Source organism: Nelusetta ayraudi, unplaced genomic scaffold (assembly GCF_046127955.1).
Source record: "Nelusetta ayraudi isolate G7.1 ecotype Tasmania unplaced genomic scaffold, CSIRO-AGI_Nayr_v1 ptg000070l, whole genome shotgun sequence".
In the NCBI taxonomy this organism is placed as follows: domain Eukaryota; kingdom Metazoa; phylum Chordata; class Actinopteri; order Tetraodontiformes; family Monacanthidae; genus Nelusetta; species Nelusetta ayraudi.
This window is the reverse complement of record NW_027466120.1, coordinates 8,066,434-8,083,732: the sequence shown is the minus strand read 5'-3', so window position 1 is coordinate 8,083,732 and position 17,299 is coordinate 8,066,434. Positions and strand designations below refer to the sequence as shown.

At 45.9% G+C, this 17,299-nt stretch overlaps 1 protein-coding gene across 4 annotated transcripts in view; it reads left to right on the top strand.

The window, feature by feature from the left end:
* iqsec2b (IQ motif and Sec7 domain ArfGEF 2b) overlaps nucleotides 1–16,572 on the top strand; it is a 30,388-nt gene extending 13,816 nt beyond the window's left edge. The window contains exons 1-14 of one of the 4 annotated variants that reach the window (XM_076041844.1): nucleotides 6,332–6,967; nucleotides 7,067–7,364; nucleotides 7,788–8,105; nucleotides 8,283–9,352; nucleotides 9,437–9,598; nucleotides 10,141–10,263; nucleotides 10,383–10,549; nucleotides 11,024–11,163; nucleotides 11,264–11,389; nucleotides 11,487–11,586; nucleotides 11,674–11,835; nucleotides 11,971–12,165; nucleotides 12,365–12,414; nucleotides 13,107–16,572. In XM_076041844.1, coding sequence (XP_075897959.1) covers nucleotides 6,918–6,967; nucleotides 7,067–7,364; nucleotides 7,788–8,105; nucleotides 8,283–9,352; nucleotides 9,437–9,598; nucleotides 10,141–10,263; nucleotides 10,383–10,549; nucleotides 11,024–11,163; nucleotides 11,264–11,389; nucleotides 11,487–11,586; nucleotides 11,674–11,835; nucleotides 11,971–12,165; nucleotides 12,365–12,414; nucleotides 13,107–14,294 — 4,149 coding nt within the window. In that variant the 5' untranslated portion in view covers nucleotides 6,332–6,917 and the 3' untranslated portion in view covers nucleotides 14,295–16,572. Of the gene's footprint in view, nucleotides 1–6,331; nucleotides 6,968–7,066; nucleotides 7,365–7,787; nucleotides 8,106–8,282; nucleotides 9,353–9,436; nucleotides 9,599–10,140; nucleotides 10,264–10,382; nucleotides 10,550–11,023; nucleotides 11,164–11,263; nucleotides 11,390–11,486; nucleotides 11,587–11,673; nucleotides 11,836–11,970; nucleotides 12,166–12,364; nucleotides 12,415–13,106 lie in introns of those variants that run through there. The other 3 variants (XM_076041843.1, XM_076041841.1, XM_076041845.1) reach the window with 3 other exon arrangements.
* The last annotated feature ends 727 nt before the right edge of the window (nucleotides 16,573–17,299 follow it).

The following is a 17,299-nucleotide window of genomic DNA, read 5'->3' as shown; positions in this document are numbered from 1 at the left end:
TCATTTTTGGTGCGGGAACCTGACAGGTTAGCGCTGCGCTCCTGCACTGTGCTCCTAGTAAACTGCCACAAAAAAAGTAGACCACAGAATCTTAGAATTTCCATTATATGGATGTTTCATCCACTGCCAACCAGAATTTTGGGGGCAGAAAACAAAACAAAAAAAATTTGGAACCAGGTACCAGAGTAATTCAGTCTCTCAATACCTTCCTTCACTTCCTGCCAACAACAGCAACAGAAGACAGTGTTGCATTTGCTAGAAATCCGACCTCGTCGTTGCTATGCTTTCTTGCTGGTGCCTTCATGTTCCCCGTCTTGTGTCTGTTTGCAAGGTTTTATGCTCAATGTTTTTTTTTTTTTCATTTTTTGCTGCAATGGTGGCAGCATTTCAGGCCAATTTGCTGGTCTGGCATTTACACTTCAGCTTTTTCACTGCTTACGTGTGGACAAAAGCAATTCCACATATGATGCCACGTCTGTGGCTTTTGAAACAAAAGTTTAGGAGATTTTTTTTCGTCTCCGTGTGGACGCGGCCTCAGTCAGCTAATAAGATGGACTTCAGGGCCAAACTCCAGGAGTTTTGAGCTTAAAAATTATGTAACCGGTGCCACTTTCTATTTCTAACAGTCAGTTTTATCTTGCAGCTTTAAGTATGTTGCGTCATTTGTGATCTGTGCAAGAAGTATAAAGAAAACGGCATAAAATTGACTCCTAAATAACTCTCATTCAGCTGTAGGGTCTGAAAGCACTTGACAGTATAGCTTCATAAGTATTACGATGCTCCAAGATGCTTTTCCATCTAGATATAGGCACCAAGTGGTGCCACCAAATTCCCTTTAACACTGAAAAGCCTTGAAGTCTTCCCCAGAAACACCTTCCCTTCTCACCGCCCACACAGAGAGAGAGAGAGAGAGGGAGAGAGAGACTGCGCTTTCCAAATTCTCCCAAGAGTGACTAATTCTTAAAGTTCAACATTCTCTTTTAAGCACAAAACACAAAGACCCAGTTGATCCTCTGACTGATGTTGCTCACAGATACATCAGCACAACACTGCCATCTAATGGCGTCACACAGCTGTGACAGCCGACAGCTGTGACAGCCGCCCGACTTGTGTGAGGTTAACGCCAGTTTAATTTGAAAAAAAATTAATTAAAAAAATGCTCTGTATGTGGCTGCCTTGTTTCCACCTGTCTGCTCTTCCCGCTGACTGTGCTTCTGGTTTGTCTCACGTCTTCTTTTTTCTTGTCTCTCTGCCTTTCTGTGTGTCTGTCTCTCTTTCTTTTTCATCCCGCTGTCCCGCCTTCTTGCTCTCCAAGAGGGGAGGGTGACGATGAGTGTGCCCATCAGTTTTGTTGTGCCGCCTCGGGCTGCAGCAGCCCCTCCTCTCGCTGAGCTGACCGCACAAGTGACAACTCACTCGCCCATTTACCTGTGAAGAGATCACAGTTTATGCTGCCATAACGGAGACCTCACTGTGTGCAACAACAACAACAACAACAACAGCAACAACACAAAACAAGCGAGAAAAGTCTTGCGGAAAGGATTTTGTGGGGAGGAAAAAAGACACGACTGCATGCAACTTGTAGTGATTAATTGAAGTCTAGTCTCATAAAATGCTACTTTAGAATTTCAGCCTCTCTTGCTGTCTGCTGGCTGCAGTCCCCACTGTTTGTTTCCTCCCCTGCAGCCATGTGAATCTGTCAGAACGTTTCATCGTCCTTTCATTGCTGCCTCTCTCATGCCCGTCTTAAATCCACTAGCTGAGTCATGTCTGCGAGGATGTGCCCAGTAGTCACCAATTGTTGTCCACGCAAATCACAGAGTCCTTTCAAGCCAAGCAACCCTCATGCAATATATAAGAAAGTGTCCCTCCTCTACATACTTAGCCGTGCACATCCCCTGTTATGTTATTGTTCCATGCATTTGGTTGTTGTCTAACCTCCTACAGTGTTTATTCATGACTTAGAGATTTAGCTCGTTTGATTGATTCTCAGCAGCGAAAGAAAAAAAAAAACTGGAGGTGAAATAAGTGATGCTGTCATTTTGCTCTGTGTTTGTGTCGATGCGCTGAGATGTTGCAAACTCACAATGCACACCCTCAGATTCCCATGCTTGCACACACACACACACACACACACACACACATACAGCACCACCACCACCACCACCACCGTACTCATGCCAACCACATGATCACACAACATGCATTGACACAAAGGTTGTTCGTTTTTGGGAGTTGTATTTTAAATTCTAACTTGTGTGGCGCACACTTTGTGCACCTGCAGTTAATGCTAATCAGATTAGCATGTTTCCAGCTCACTAGTGTCGGCTTTAAAAAAAACAAACACAAAAAACAATTCTTTTATCAGCCAGAAAATTTCTACACTTTCAATATTCACAATTAAAAATTTGGTTAATCATTCGAGCTTGAACAGCTGTTTTTCACAGTAATTTTAAAATGGAACTTTATTTTCCTAAAATGCACGGGGACAAAGTTCGCGTATCTGCGTGTGCCCTTCCTGGACCTGCAAACCCACCGCTGATTTCGCTCTAAATTCATTATCGTCTGAAGCTTGCATGCTTTTATTTGCCAACCCATTGTCTGTTTTTCTTTTTTAAATAAATGAATGAGCTTCCTCAACATGTGTCCTTGTCTTTTCCTGACGAGCACTTTTTTTTCCTTTTTTTTGACTGCCATATTTGGTCATCGTCTCGAGTGTTGTGTAATAAAAGTGACTGAGCGTGTGTCAGCGATCCGGCATGGGGCGGGAGGGTGGAGAGGGTGAGAAGCTGGGCAGGGTGAGAGGAGTTCTTTGCTGTCAAAATGCTGTCAAGAATGCTGCCTGTTCAGATTTTCAGGGCGAGCAAGAGTCAATGTGAAAGTGAGTGCTTAGAGAGAGAGAGAGAGCGAGAGAGGCAGAGAGACACAGGGTCGGTTTGTTATTGTGCCGTCCTCGCTGGTGTCGGATCTTTCACTGACAGTATCATGGTAAGGACCTTTCAATGGCTTAACTTCAACACTTGACAAGATAACTGATAACTGGCTCAGACTCACTCACCTCCACTTGTGCTGTTATGGGGATTCTCACAGTAGCATTGTCATGATTTCTCATGCTGGATTCCAGTCTGTGTTACTGTGTTTCTTCATGGTCTCGTCAGGTGACCAGGAACCAACAAGTGAGCAGCTTTATTCCAAAGGGAGGCTACTTTATCTAGTGATAGCAAGTGTTTTCTTTATATTCCCCCAAAATATAATATGTTTGCAAGAGGAAATAACTCCCCGGGCTGTTCAGAGGTGCCTATTAGCACACGCTGTTCAGGTGACAGCTCGCATTCTTGTGTTGTCAACCTGCGTGCCATCGCAACCGCGTCAGGACAGTCGGTACAAAGGCTTCATGAGAGAACAATCTAATTTGCTGTTAGAGCGTGGACAACAAGGAATGTCAACGCCGTCTTGTTGCTTTTTTGTCATGACGCTATTCATAACTGTTTTCATGACCACAGTTGATGTCTGCCGTCTGCACCAGCTGCGTTAGAATAGATCAGTTGCGCTCAATTGGTAACGTGCATCAGCGCAGTACGACAAAATTAAATACTTTCTTCTCACTTATGTGACATGTATGATATTTACAACAATATAAACATGCACTTCTGGATTCCTCGATTTCCGCGTCGCTGAAACGTAATTGAACATTTCTTTTTAAATGCAGCGAACTGTAAAGGCGGCATGAACTCCACCTTCTTTTTATTCAAGTTCAAACAACAGCCCAGTTAGCCTGGCCAGTGCCAGCAACAGATCTGATAAGCGAGTGCTTGCAAAACACTGCCAGTGTTTTGACCACGCGGCTCTGGGACTGGGTAAAAAGGCCTGGTCGAACAAGGTGTCATTATTTGATTCACCACCTGGATCCAACATTTGGGACTTGGTCTGCCATCAGAGCCGCACAGCCTGTGAGGGTCCAGGTCACTTCAAGAAGCCACAGCTTGAAGTGGCAGAAGAGTGTTGGCGGCACAGGAATGCTCGCTGGGGCCGGAGCCGTGAATGATCTGATTGTTTCCCCTTTGTGTTTGAGAGAATGGGATCACATGTCTCAGGCAAATTACACGCTGTTTATTTCCTTAAGCAAAGTGCGTTGCTGAGCTTGAGAGTCCTGACCTGGATGAGAAATATTGTCCCGGAACAATTGGACAAAGGGCACTTTACACTCTTTCAGTCATCCGTCTTCTGCATTTTGTTTCACTGCGACTGTCCAACAAAATGCAAACGGTGGCAACGGTGGAAGGGAAGTCGATGCACAAGTGAAACAGGTCAGCATATCAATTCACTTATTGACCGCAGACTGCTGAGAGGTTAATCTCTCAAGCCCTCTGCGCCCTCCTGCAGGTTTGATAGCACAATGGCTTAGATTGTCGCACACAAACACACCGTGTCAGCGCATCAATACTGCAGCAATGGGGAAATGTGGAGGTGGGTGCCCACTTTATTTGCGCACAAACCCTGATTAAAATTTCTCGTCCGGTGATTTTGAGCGACAGTCTTTGACTCCTTCAACGCTGTCAGCGATCACTTCTCTGTTTATGAGATTTCATCCATCTGTTTAAGCGCTAATTAAATGGTTTGACGGAAATTCTGGGCCAGTCTTTATGAGGGAGCCTCCAGAGAAAACCTCTCGCTGGCACTGGAACAGCAACATGGGGATTCTTACATAAGTAATGAGGTGCAGATGCCAGCTGTGATATGGCCAGACTCATGTTTTATACAACAAACTTTTACTCTGATATTATGCTCGACCCTGAAATTTTACTGCCTGGCTCTCGCTGCAGGCACAGATGTAGTCGTCGTTTTTATTTTTATGCGTTCATACATGAAAGTGGACTGCAGAGTCGGTGAAGGAAAAAGAAAAAAAACAACTTTCAATTTAGAACAAAAATGCCAGCAACGTTGGGGTGATTTTACTGCCATTTCTCCCACATTTTGGAAACCGTTCAGTTTCCAAGGAAGTAAATTCAGAAGCCTGAGAAGCTGTGGAATGAAAAACACTGCTTGTTTAAAGACAGATTTCTGAAACTGCTATGATGGCTTCAGAATGCCGAGTCAAATGTATTTTAGGTCTGTGACTCAGTTGAATGAAAAATACCATCTGCTCCTGCTGATGTGCATGGCAGGAAGTTGCAGCTAAGCCGATCCCACTGCTTGTGTCGACCCGTTTCCACTGTGCCACCACTCGTGTTGCTGGTCTCTAATACTTAAAAAAGGAGCAGGTAAGCTGGGAAAAGGCCGTTTTTTGGGGTTGTAAAGGTTACATCGTTTCTGGAAGGGAAAGTGTACAGATCAGTTTGAACTGAAATGACTCCAGAGATCTTTGCTCTGGTCGCTCTGCACATCTGCATCTGTAATCAGAAGACGGCAACTGTCATTCACAACCTGGGAAGCTTCTCCCGACACCCACCTATGTGGTGATAACAGTCAATACATTGTCATGGCAACTACGTTTCTCTTCTTAACAACTGCCTTACCGCCCACAAAGGTCCCACAGCAACCGTCACCAAGCAACCCCCTCCCTCTTCGCAGTTTCTCTATTTAAGGAGCAGAGGAGGAGGAATGATAAATGATGCCACACATACAAAAAAAATACCACATTTCCAAGTGGAGTTGGACTCGCTCGATCTCCCAGCATTCCTTGCAAATGTCTAAAATGAAAAGACAGCACGAGACTTGTACAGCTTGACTGTGCTGCTGTTGGCCCTCCTGCAGATGTCAGAGTTGTGACTTTCTAACACTGGGCTCTGTTACGTAAGGGAAGCCTTGTCCTGGGTGTTGCTCATAGACTCAACAGTGATTTAGCTGGGTCACGCATTGCTCGCAGGCACAGGATATCCTGATGCGAGAACCGGCATTGTAATTTTTTTTTTTTTCTGTGTGCACTCCAGAGACTGCTGTAGTTGGTATGGGAAACGGCATGTTGTGTTTGCCGAGTTTCACTCACAAGATCAAGCAAAGACAAATGAAACAAGGTGTTAAGCCCCTCGAACCCTCTTTCTGCTTGGTCTGACTGGCTCAACACAAACTAGATTTGTCTGTGAGCCACTGCCAAGGGGAGAGACTCTGGCACGCTCAAGTCAACACGCACCAATTCTGTGGCAAATTGAGCCAGAGCCTAAACAATGTGAACAAATGAAAACACTTTGCCACCTAATGTACCTGCAACACACTGCGGTGTAATTCCCCTCTGATCCTGGCGTTCTGTGTTGGAGCTCGTCATGGGACAGGGCACAGCTGACAGAAAGGGGTGCGGCTAACTCCAAGAGGAAATGAAGGCAGGAGCAAGTGCCCAGAGTGCCTTTCCGAACAAGCTGCCTAAATGACTGGTTTATTTTCTGAGTGCAGGACAAATCCACATGGACACAGTGGAGGATTTATGGACCCATCCTGATAAGTTTCTGATTGTTGCTGTGCTAAACTTTATTGATGGATTGGTTACAAGTGTTGCCTGTTTGTTATCTTTTAGAATCAGTTAGAACCGTAGCCTCGATGCTATCTGCTTTTTTGTCTCGGAAAATCTACGATTTAAGTGCCCTTTGTGTGCTAACTCATGTTGCGACCGGGACCTTCCTGTCAGTGTAGTGTGACAGTTATGTAGCCATTACAGGGTGTTGATGACTCGGGAGTTGTGTTCTTCACACCAGTGTGTGTCGGGCAAAGTCAGTGAGAAAAAGAGCAAGAGGTGATAATCACCCACAGTCAGTGTGTATATTTTTATAATGTGGTAGGTTAACTGACTGGCGTGCCACAATACACAAGGTAACTAGGCCAGAGAAGTGCGTCCATTTGATTATTAACCTGCAGTATCGACGAGGAATGTTGTCAGAAGTCAAGGTTTATTCTCTGAAGTGAAACATCTCACAACTGTGTCTGCAATGAATTCCACGAAGAAGTGGTTGGCATCTCGCCGCTCCAAACTTTACATGTACGTCCTTGTTTTACGAGTGACTCCTGAGAAATAGAAGTCAGCCTCTGGGTCTGGTTCACTGGAGTGGTTCATTCTAAATGTGTCATTCTCTGCCAGTGTGGAAGGAGAGTCGCCGTGTCCAGAAACGGGCGCCCGCAAGGACAGTTCGTTCAGCCAGGCACCCTACCTGCGGAGCTCGGAGCGCTACACTGACAGCAGCAGCGGCATCGCGCCCTCCCGACCCAGAGAGACGTCGTGCGTGACGTCATCCAGCTCAGCCAGCTTGGCCTGGGCCCTGAGAACACGGCACCAACCTGCAAGTTTGGCCCTACGCAAGCAGGAGGAGGAGGAGAACAAGAGATGCAAGGCCCTTTCAGACAGCTATGAGCTCTCTACGGACCTGCAGGACAAGAAGGTATCTGATGTAGTGGGCTTTTTGAGTGTCAGCAGGAATTGTGTAGATCAGTGTTTCTCAACTGGTGGATCGCAGCCCCAAAGTGGGTTGTGGAGCAGTATTGAGGTTTCCATTTTTTTCCTAAAAAGCGGAGTGGGTTAAAATTTATAGAGAAAATGTTGGGCATTGATTTGGCAGGACAAACAATTCAGTTCTAAAATTCCAAGAATTGATTTACTAGACATGATAGAAGTGAGCTAGCGCTTTTATTTTTGTGGAGTCAATTTGAGTCCTGTGGAAAAAATTCATTACAAGGCAAAATATAGATATGTGGTTCCTGAGACTCCACCAGTTGAGAACCACTGCTGTAGACGATCGCAGGGCTTTTGTTCCAGTTGTGGCTGATTAGCGCAAACAGGCCCCTTCGTTTGTGCACCTTGCCAGGTGGAAATGCTGGAGAGAAAGTATGGCGGCTCCTTCGTAAGTCGCAGGGCGGCCCGGACCATTCAGACGGCGTTCAGGCAGTATCGCATGAACAAGAACTTTGAGCGCCTCAGAAGCTCTGCGTCGGAGAGTCGCATGACACGTCGCATCATTCTGTCAAACATGAGACTGCAGTATTCCTTTGATGAGCGGCAGCCTCAGCAGCAGGCACAGACGCAGACCAACTTCACCCACAGTGTGGCCATCGGGCCTCCTCACTCCCCCGACCCAGACCGCCCGGGGGACTACACCCATTTGGAAGACAGCTTCTCCAAACAGGTAACAGGGCGATGCTGTCTTTCGAGCGTCTCATTTCTTTTGTACAATTGTTTTCGCAAAGGCTTTGGAATTCTGGAGCAGAAAGAGAAAATAAACACAATCTCTCTCAATGCCAGCTCAGTGATGTCAAAAGTATTCACATTCTGGAGTAAGGACACTCATATGTTCCCTTTTTAGGTCAAGTCCTTAGCGGACTCCATAGACGATGCCCTCACGTGCCGAACGGGTCGCAATGACTCCCAGGAGGGCAGCAGGGAGGGCGGAGGGATCGGCGAGGACTTTGGTGAGTGTGTGTGGAGCAGCAGCAGCAACCCCTCCTCCCAGAGGGGCCTGGGCGAGCGGGCCAGAGGGGCCGGAGGAGGGCACAGCATGCACGGCGACAGCACGGCCACCTCCTACAGCGACGTCACCCTCTACATGGACGACGGCATGCCCTCGTCCCCGCTCTCCCTCGACCGGGCCCCGAGCAGCACCGACACCGAGTACTGGGGCCCCGGCGGCGGCGTCGGCGGCCGCGAAGACAGCAGGGACACGGAGGGGGGCGGCAGCAGCAACAGCCGGCGCAGCACCCCGTGCACCGAGTGCCGGGACTACCGGCTGAGGGGCGCGCACCTGCCCCTCTTGACCATCGAGCCGCCCAGCGACAGCTCGGTGGACATGAGCGACCGCTCGGACCGCGGCTCGCTCAGCAGGCAGCTGGTCTACGAGCAGGAGTCCGGGGTCGGGGCTGGATCTCCTCAGGGAACCCTCAAACACTCCCCCGGCACGGGCGGCCGCACCTCCACCACCGCGGCCGCAGCTCAGGGTCAAACCCGGGCCCCCGGTAGACCCGTACCAGCGCACATCCCCCACCAGGTGGCGCCGCACCATCACCACCACCATCATCACCACCACCACCCCATCCACCACCACCAGTACCCCGACACGCCCTCCTCGTCCTCGTCGCCTCAGCAGCCCCCCACCACCCCTCTGTCCTCCTCCTCCTCCACGGCGCTGCCCCCTGGTGGCCTGGAGCAGCCGTGCTGCTCGGACGGCGACAACGACTCGCTCAACTCCACCACCAACTCAAACGAGACGGTCAACTGCAGCTCGGGCTCGTCGTCTCAGGACAGCCTCCGGGAGCCTCTGCCGCCTCTGGGGAAGCAGACCTATCAGAGAGAAACACGCCATAGCTGGGACTCACCACCCTTTAACAGTGATGTGGTACAGAGGCGCCAGTACCGCATTGGCCTTAATCTTTTTAACAAGTAAGACCGCCGCGGAAAGCAATGCTTCTCAAGAAGACAGCCCTGTTTGAATAGTGACTGTATAATTGAACCGTTTGATTGTAGGAAACCTGAGAAGGGGATCCAGTACCTGATAGAGAGAGGCTTCGTGTCCGACACGCCGGTGGGGATTGCTCGTTTCATCCTGGAGAGGAAGGGCCTCAGCAGGCAGATGATTGGAGAGTTCCTGGGAAATCGGCAGAAACAATTCAACAAGGATGTTTTAGAGTAAGTGAAGTGGCTACACACTCAAGCCTAAAAGGAAAATAGTCACCTTTTTAAAACAGTGGCTTAAGTTATTATTATTATTTTAAGGCAGCGCTTCCTGATACTGGTTCCCCTCTTAAAATCTCTCATCTTATGATGTTTTTTTTTTTCTTTCTTTTTTTAATCTTGAAAATATTACTCTGGCTATTATTCTGGCATTACTTTAGGACGGTGACTTTTTTTTTTTTAAATGATGGTTACAAAAAAAGTTAATCAGTATATATCAGTATATTAAAAAGTATATCAAGAGTACAGACAAACCATGCAGAACAAATTATGACAATGTGCCTTGTTGCCTTATCAAAGGTGCAGAGTTTGTGAATGTAGGCAGGCCACAGGTCCTCTCACACTCGTGCAGCATATTAAACTCATCTGTTCCATGGCGAGCCTGAATGAACGCAGCCCTGAGGCGAACCTGCACCCCACCCCACAGACACGAACATGGTGTTCAATTACATGTGGCGTGACTAAGAATCTGTGTCCTCCGCTGGGTGTGTTTTCAGCTGTGTGGTGGATGAGATGGACTTCTCAGGCATGGACCTGGACGATGCTCTCAGGAAGTTCCAGGCTCAAATTAAAGTACAAGGAGAGGCCCAAAAAGTGGAGAGACTCATCGAGGCATTTAGGTTTGTGTGTGGTCGATAATATTAAATTGGAGACAATATCAGTAATAATTGATGCAATTTTCTTGTCATGATTTGGGTTTCAGGATTTAATTTCTCACTCGTTTTTGTCTCATGTACAGTCAAAGATACTGTGTGTGTAATCCGACACTGGTGCGACAGTTCCAGAACCCAGACACCATTTTCATCCTGGCCTTTGCCATCATCCTCCTCAACACTGACATGTATAGTCCAAACGTCAAAGCGGAGAGAAAAATGAAACTTGAGGACTTCATCAAGAATTTGAGAGGTAACATCTGCAGACACATGTTAAGTTGCGTTTTAACTACAGTATATCACCGGTGGCCAGCCCACGTAGGTTTACAGAAGGCACAATTTACCCACAACAGGAGTGGCTTGAAAACATGTCAAGGAGCTCCAATATAAGACACATTCCGGACTGTTGCCATCACAGCAAACGCAATGTGTCAAATAAAGCAATGTCAGTTTGCAGGAAGATTATCAGTTGAGGGCTGGTAAACATAACGGAAATATGCCTGTCACTTTTCTTTTCATTTGAAAAGGATGAAAAAAGACACGAAAGAGAAAGTGATTTAATTTAAAGTGCAGTTTAAAGGGGGGGGGGGCACTAAATACATTTTCACAAAATGAGATTTCAGTTTTATTGAGTTATCAATCTTAGTTTCTTCTACAGAAACATTGGATTATTTATGATGAAAACACGTGTTCCCAGCTCATCCACTTCTTCTTGTCCCCACAAAAGGTGTAGACAACGGCCAGGATATACCCAGGGACCTGTTGGTTGGCATCTACCAGCGCATTCAGAAATGGGAGCTGCGGACCAATGACGATCATGTGTCACAAGTGCAAGCTGTGGAAAGAGTCATTGTGGGCAAGAAGCCTGTTAGTTTTTCAGTGATTAAAGCTGAATATTTGCTTTGTACTATTCTATGACTTAAAAAAAAACAGTCAATCTCTTATTGCGTTATAAAAAAAAAAATAGGTGCTGTCCCTTCCACATCGTAGACTGGTATGTTGCTGCCAGCTCTATGAAGTCCCTGACCCAAACAGACCTCAACGGACAGGAGTTCACCAACGGGAGGTCTTCCTCTTTAATGACCTCCTTGTGGTAAGACTTTGTTCGGAAAACATTCAAATGATTAAAATATTCACAATTACAAACCATTCACATGTAACATGTGACAAATATTATGCTCGTGCATTAGGTGACCAAAATCTTCCAGAAGAAGAAAACCTCAGTGACTTACAGTTTCAGACAGTCTTTCCCTTTGGTTGAGATGCAAGTGCACATGTTCCAAAACTCATGTAAGACACCAATTTTTTTTTTTTTACTGTTTTATTTATTCTTCTCTATGGACTTGATGATGAGATGCATTTTGCTCTTTGTCACAGACTACGCTCATGGGATTCGCCTAACCTCAGCTGTCCTAGGCGGGGAAAGAAAGGTCCTCATTGTCTTTATGGCACCCAGTCAACAAGACCGCTCCCGCTTTGTCAGCGACCTCAGGGAAAGCATTGCTGAAGTGCAAGAGATGGAGAAATATAGAGTTGAATGTGAGCGGCCAATCTTCTTGTCTGAGCTGTAACTTGAGGGTCCTTGGCCGTCGTTATGCCACAGGAAATGCAGCCCTGTTCTTCCCCCCCCTCCTGCATCTGAAGTGTCTTTGTGCCTTTTGTGTTTGTTTACAGCGGAGTTGGAGAAACAGAAAGGTGTGATGCGACCCAGCTTGCTCTCTGGAGGTGTCGTAGGAGGCGGTGTAGGTGTGAAGAGCGATGTCGTGAATGGCACCATTGGAAGGACAAGTTTTGACGACAACTGCTCTGTGGGTGAGGGTCTCAAACGCACAGCGCTCAGCTCATCTCTCAGGGACCTGTCAGAGACAGGTAAGACGGCTGGCAATTCCAAGCCAGTTTCTCGCAGCTCAACTTGCTCAACTTCTGCTATAATCATTTCCCTTTGCTATTTCACTAACATTTTGACGATTGAATGACTCTCTTGGAATGATACAATGATGCCACCGCCTTCGGCCTTTCTTACAATCTTTCATTCTTTGCTTACCTGACTCTTCCTGGTGGGGTGCAGGGAAACGTGGTCGCAGGAACAGTGTTGGTTCTCTGGACAGTACCATGGAAGTAAGTCTGCCAGTGTGGATCTAACACTTGTGGTGCTTCATTTTCCCTCAGTGTGTATGCAAATTGTCAAAAGTGTCTCCAAAGGCACCGTACAAATTTTGCGTGTGGGTCAACGATCACAGTGATTTTTCAGCAGGGTTGAATAGTAGATTGTGAGTCCTCTGCACAACTAACCACAACAGACTGAGACATTTAGCAAAAGAGCTGCGTGTTGGCAAGCTTTCCAAGAGTCCTCTTTAATTTGTCATTAAAGGTGAAGTGGGTCGTATTTGGAGATTTTAAGAAAAAACAGCGACATCAAGTGGTTACATTTTATATTGCAGACCTTTTCCAAGCTTGCCAGTCGAACACAAACCAGGACAGCTCGTCGATCTTCTTCTTCTTCACACTAAGTATGAAACGCACTGTCAGGAGGCCTGGATTGCCCACACCAGGCTTCCGTAGAAATATGGCAGTGCAAGATAGCAGCAAACTGGGAGCAAGACCCTTGATCTATGTATATTCTTATATATAAATAAAAACTTTTCTATGGGTAAAACCAAATGACTTTTATCATATTGCAAGTATACACTTTCATTGATGTATTAATGGGCAGTATATTGAGCTTTCACCCATGCGATAATCATAAATTAGGCCATATTTTACATAGTGGACCTTTAAAACATATCAACGCTTTGTCCCCCTCCCCACAGGGATCCATCATTAGCAGCCCACAGCCTCACCAGCGCTACCCAGTGCCGGGTGTGCTGCCCGGCTGCTATGGAACAGAAGACTTCCGGCCTCACCGCCCCATCCTGAGCCCCGGAACGGGGGTGGGGGGTGGGCCGGGGCAGCAACACACCACTGCTGGGACAGGAGTTGGGGGAGTCTCCAGCAGTGTCGAGAGACCAGGAGCGGGGAACAGCCCTGGGGGGAGCAGCACCAACACCAACACCAGCGGCTCCTTCCTGGGTTCCCTCTTCGGCAGCAAGCGCGCCAAACCACCGGGGCCCCTTATTCCACCGGGGCCACCCTTCCCCGCGCCTGTCCCCCCACCGACTACGGGAGGGCCCCCTCCTCACTCCCCTTCATTGCTCTGTCAGATGGACGGGGGTCCCTCCAAGATCCAGGCGCTGCACGCCCAATACTGTCATGCGGGCACCGTGCAGCCTCCACCACCTTACTACCATCACCATCGCTACCACGTCCAAACTGTGGCCCCTCCTTTGCCAGGCTTGCCCCCGCATACTATACAGAGAGGCCCGCTACCCTGTCGGCCGCCGCTTGGGCCCCCGCACGTGCCGCACCCGCAGCTGGCCCATCTCTCCCAGCTCTCCCAGCATGGGCTGCAGGCTCGCTACACCAATATGGTGGTGGGCTGCCCCCCGCCCCTTTCTCCTCTCTCCCAACTTTCGCAGAACCCCCAGTTCGCCCTCTACCACGTGCAGCCCACACACTCTGTCAGAGGGGGCAACGTCCCTGGCACCAAGCTGCCGCTGACCCTGTCGCATTCGCACCCGCACCCCCACACACACTCCCAAACCCACCCCGGCCACGTGCACACCCCGCACCCGGCCAGCCACGCCAACCAGCAAACACACTTCATCTTCGGCACGCTGCCCCACAACCTGCCGTCCGCTACCGTCAATGCGCATCACGCAGCCTCCGCCGGCCCGTATCTGCCCCAGTACCCACCTCTTTCTTCTATCCCCCCTCCCCCACCACACTCCCCTTTACCCCCCCCTTCGTCCCCCCTTACCCCTCTTACACCTCTCTCCCCTCTCCCCCCCCAGCACCCCGGGCAGCCTCAGCAGGGGCCACAGGTGACGGGGGCTGGCTCAACAGGTACAGGGGGCAGCTCCAAGTCCAAGCCTATCAACCGGATAAGTACCGTGGTGTGAGCAGGATGTGGGGGCCCAGGGGTCAGAGGTCAGAGTACCGAGTGGAGGAGGCTGGCAGAAGCAGGGCTAGGACCAGATCTGCCAGGACAGAAGGTAACAGCAGCAGCGCCAGTGAAAAGAAGAAGCGCAGCTTGCTTCGCCTCTGTTACTTTCACCTCCGTTTCCCACATATGTAGGCGGAGAGAAGCGCAGCTACGGCTGGAGAGCACACACCGACATACACGCAGATACACAAAGACACTAAATATCCGAAAAGATCTATAGCCATATCTACAAGGTGAAAATAAACGTATAGCTATGTCTTGGCAGATTCTAAATGTTTGAAGTCTGGCTTAGACTCTTTACATTGTACAGTGTTGAGATGCGATACGCAGGATGTAAATATAAAGACTACGCAGCAAATGCATTCCAGCAGAGTTTGGCATTAATATCAGCAAAGAATTGCAAAAAAAAATAAAAAAATAAAAAAATGCCCTGTGACTTTGCAATAATTTATTCGGCTTCATGATACCTCTTTCCATTCGTGCAGGTTCTGCTTTGTGTATTTTTTCCTTTTTCTTGCTCTTTTTTTTTTTTAAAAAAAACCTCAGACAGGTTGCTTTGTCTTTTACTGAAATCCTCTCAGAAACAATGCACATTCCCCCTGCAGTCCTTTGCTTTAAGGTCTTAAACATGTCAAGAGGAGTCACCTTCCCTTTTAGACGCGTACTCTGTTGGGCACCGAGTATAGAAATAATGACACAATCAATAATATATTTTGAATGTTTTATGAAGCTTTTTGCTGTTTTATTGATATTATTATACCTGCTATGAGTATGATGAATATTGTACGATAATTGTTTTTTGATCAGTGATTAATTATATCAGCAAATGTTTTTACATGGTTATAGAGCGTATATGCACATATTGATTCCCTCAGTTTGCCACACAAGGATTCTCTGATATGTGAACGTGTAATTTATTTTCTATCATAAAATGACTTCCATTGACTTTGTCTCTGTAATAATTAGTCCTGACAAGGCTCAGTTTTTCAAACAATTTGATTTGAGTGTCAACAAATGTTCTCCAGCTCCGTTTGGTTGGATGTATGAAAAGCTGCATCATTTTGCCGACAGGATAAGCGTGAACGTATTGAATGGATCAAATATGGATTTATTTTTAGTACGTTGCAGGCTTTTGACAAAAAGTTCTCAATTATAATATGGTAATTTTTAAAGAAAAGGAAATTCGTTTTGGAAGAAAGCCATTATGATTATACAATGCATTGATGTTTACTTTGCCATGGTCATCCGATTGAATGAATATGTGTTTTTCTTTGTTTTGAAAGAGCACGCTTTTAATGGAGGGTTTTGTGATTTTGCACACGTGATGTCTTACAGTCAGAAATTGCCTTCTTATAAAGCCTCCCTCCTCTGCCACTTTTAGAAATCTCTTGCTACATTTGATGCGGAGGCATCCTGCTGAGGGCCTCTTGTTTAGAAACACAAGGGTCAAGAATGTAATATAGCCTACAGGTACACACTGTATTTTCTTTTTTTTCTTTTATTCCCCCTCTGGGCTGTGTGTAAATGTTGTCCCCGACGCTACTGCTTTGGTTGAGGTTGTGTTTGGGCACTGCTGTGGCTAACCTCCAGCGCAATTCATTTTTGAGAGAAACTTACATAAATTCTTATTTATTAGAGAATGAATGAGTTTAAAAGTTTATGAAACCAGATAATTCAAGATAAGACAAATAAAAGAGGACCTGGATCAACTGGAAAAACATGATAAGGTATTAAGAAAGTCGAGAATGTCAGTTGAAGACTGGATGTGTGTTGAGACGTGTGTTTTGGCAAGCCTTTTCTTTTTACAGTGTCTTCTTGCATGAATATATCTGCACTTAATGAATAGATTGTACTGTATAAACCATACTGTAAATATAATACTATACATAGGCTTCTTATTATAACCATGGGATGAGCCACTCCCATTCTGTATTCAGGTCTGTGCATGTGATTGCCACTAAGTATGTAAATATGAAGAGAGGCAGGGATTGGGATGTTGGCCAAAAGAAAATGTTGACCATTTTTGATCTAATTATTTCAGACTAAAGGTGAGAGAATGGCTAAACATATTTGAATTTAACATCAAAAGAAAAATGTTTATATGTCAGTGCACTTATTGATATCATTTTGACAAATGATTTCAATTTTTGTGTATGTATTCTGTGTACTGAAAGAATAGAAGTTGAGATGTGAATATTTATTGCTTCTGATGAATTAAAGTGTCCTTGCAGTGATTTGGTTTGGAAGTTGCTTTTTTTTAAACTTCAGTTCATGCAGCATCAATTATTCTTTACATTTGTTTTCCTTTTTAATAACACAAACAAAACATGGTGTCAGATTAGATATTCTCTTTAACAAAACTGAAGAATACATGAAGGATACAATTGTTATTTTGTTTATTTATTTATTTACATTTTTTTTTGTTAGCTAATTCCCTGGTGTCTTTACTATATTGATAGGAATAAATACTAAATATATATATGTATACATACATATATATATATATATATATATATATATATATATATATATATACATAAAAAAAACTATTAATTCTACTAACACTATCAAAGTCATTAAGTAAAAGTTGTTTTTGCATTGTAGTGTTTTAGCTGATTGAAATAGTTTAGATAACCACTCAAAGACTTATTTCGGTTATACGTTAAAATATAATTTGTTAATAATATAACTATAACTTGTTGACTACAAATAAGTATATATCCAATTACATAGCAGCTACTCAATGCATGTAGTAGGCATGTGGTGAAGATGATGAGGTTTAAACTTAGCATCACAAGGAGAAAGAAAGGGGATTGAAGTGACTTCTGATCTTCTCGGGATACGTGTGTGTGTGTGTGTGTGTGTGTGTGTGTGTGTGTGTGTGTGTGCGCTTAACATAATTATTCGACCACTACTACTACTACTACAACTAATAATAATAATAATAATAATAAGTCATTA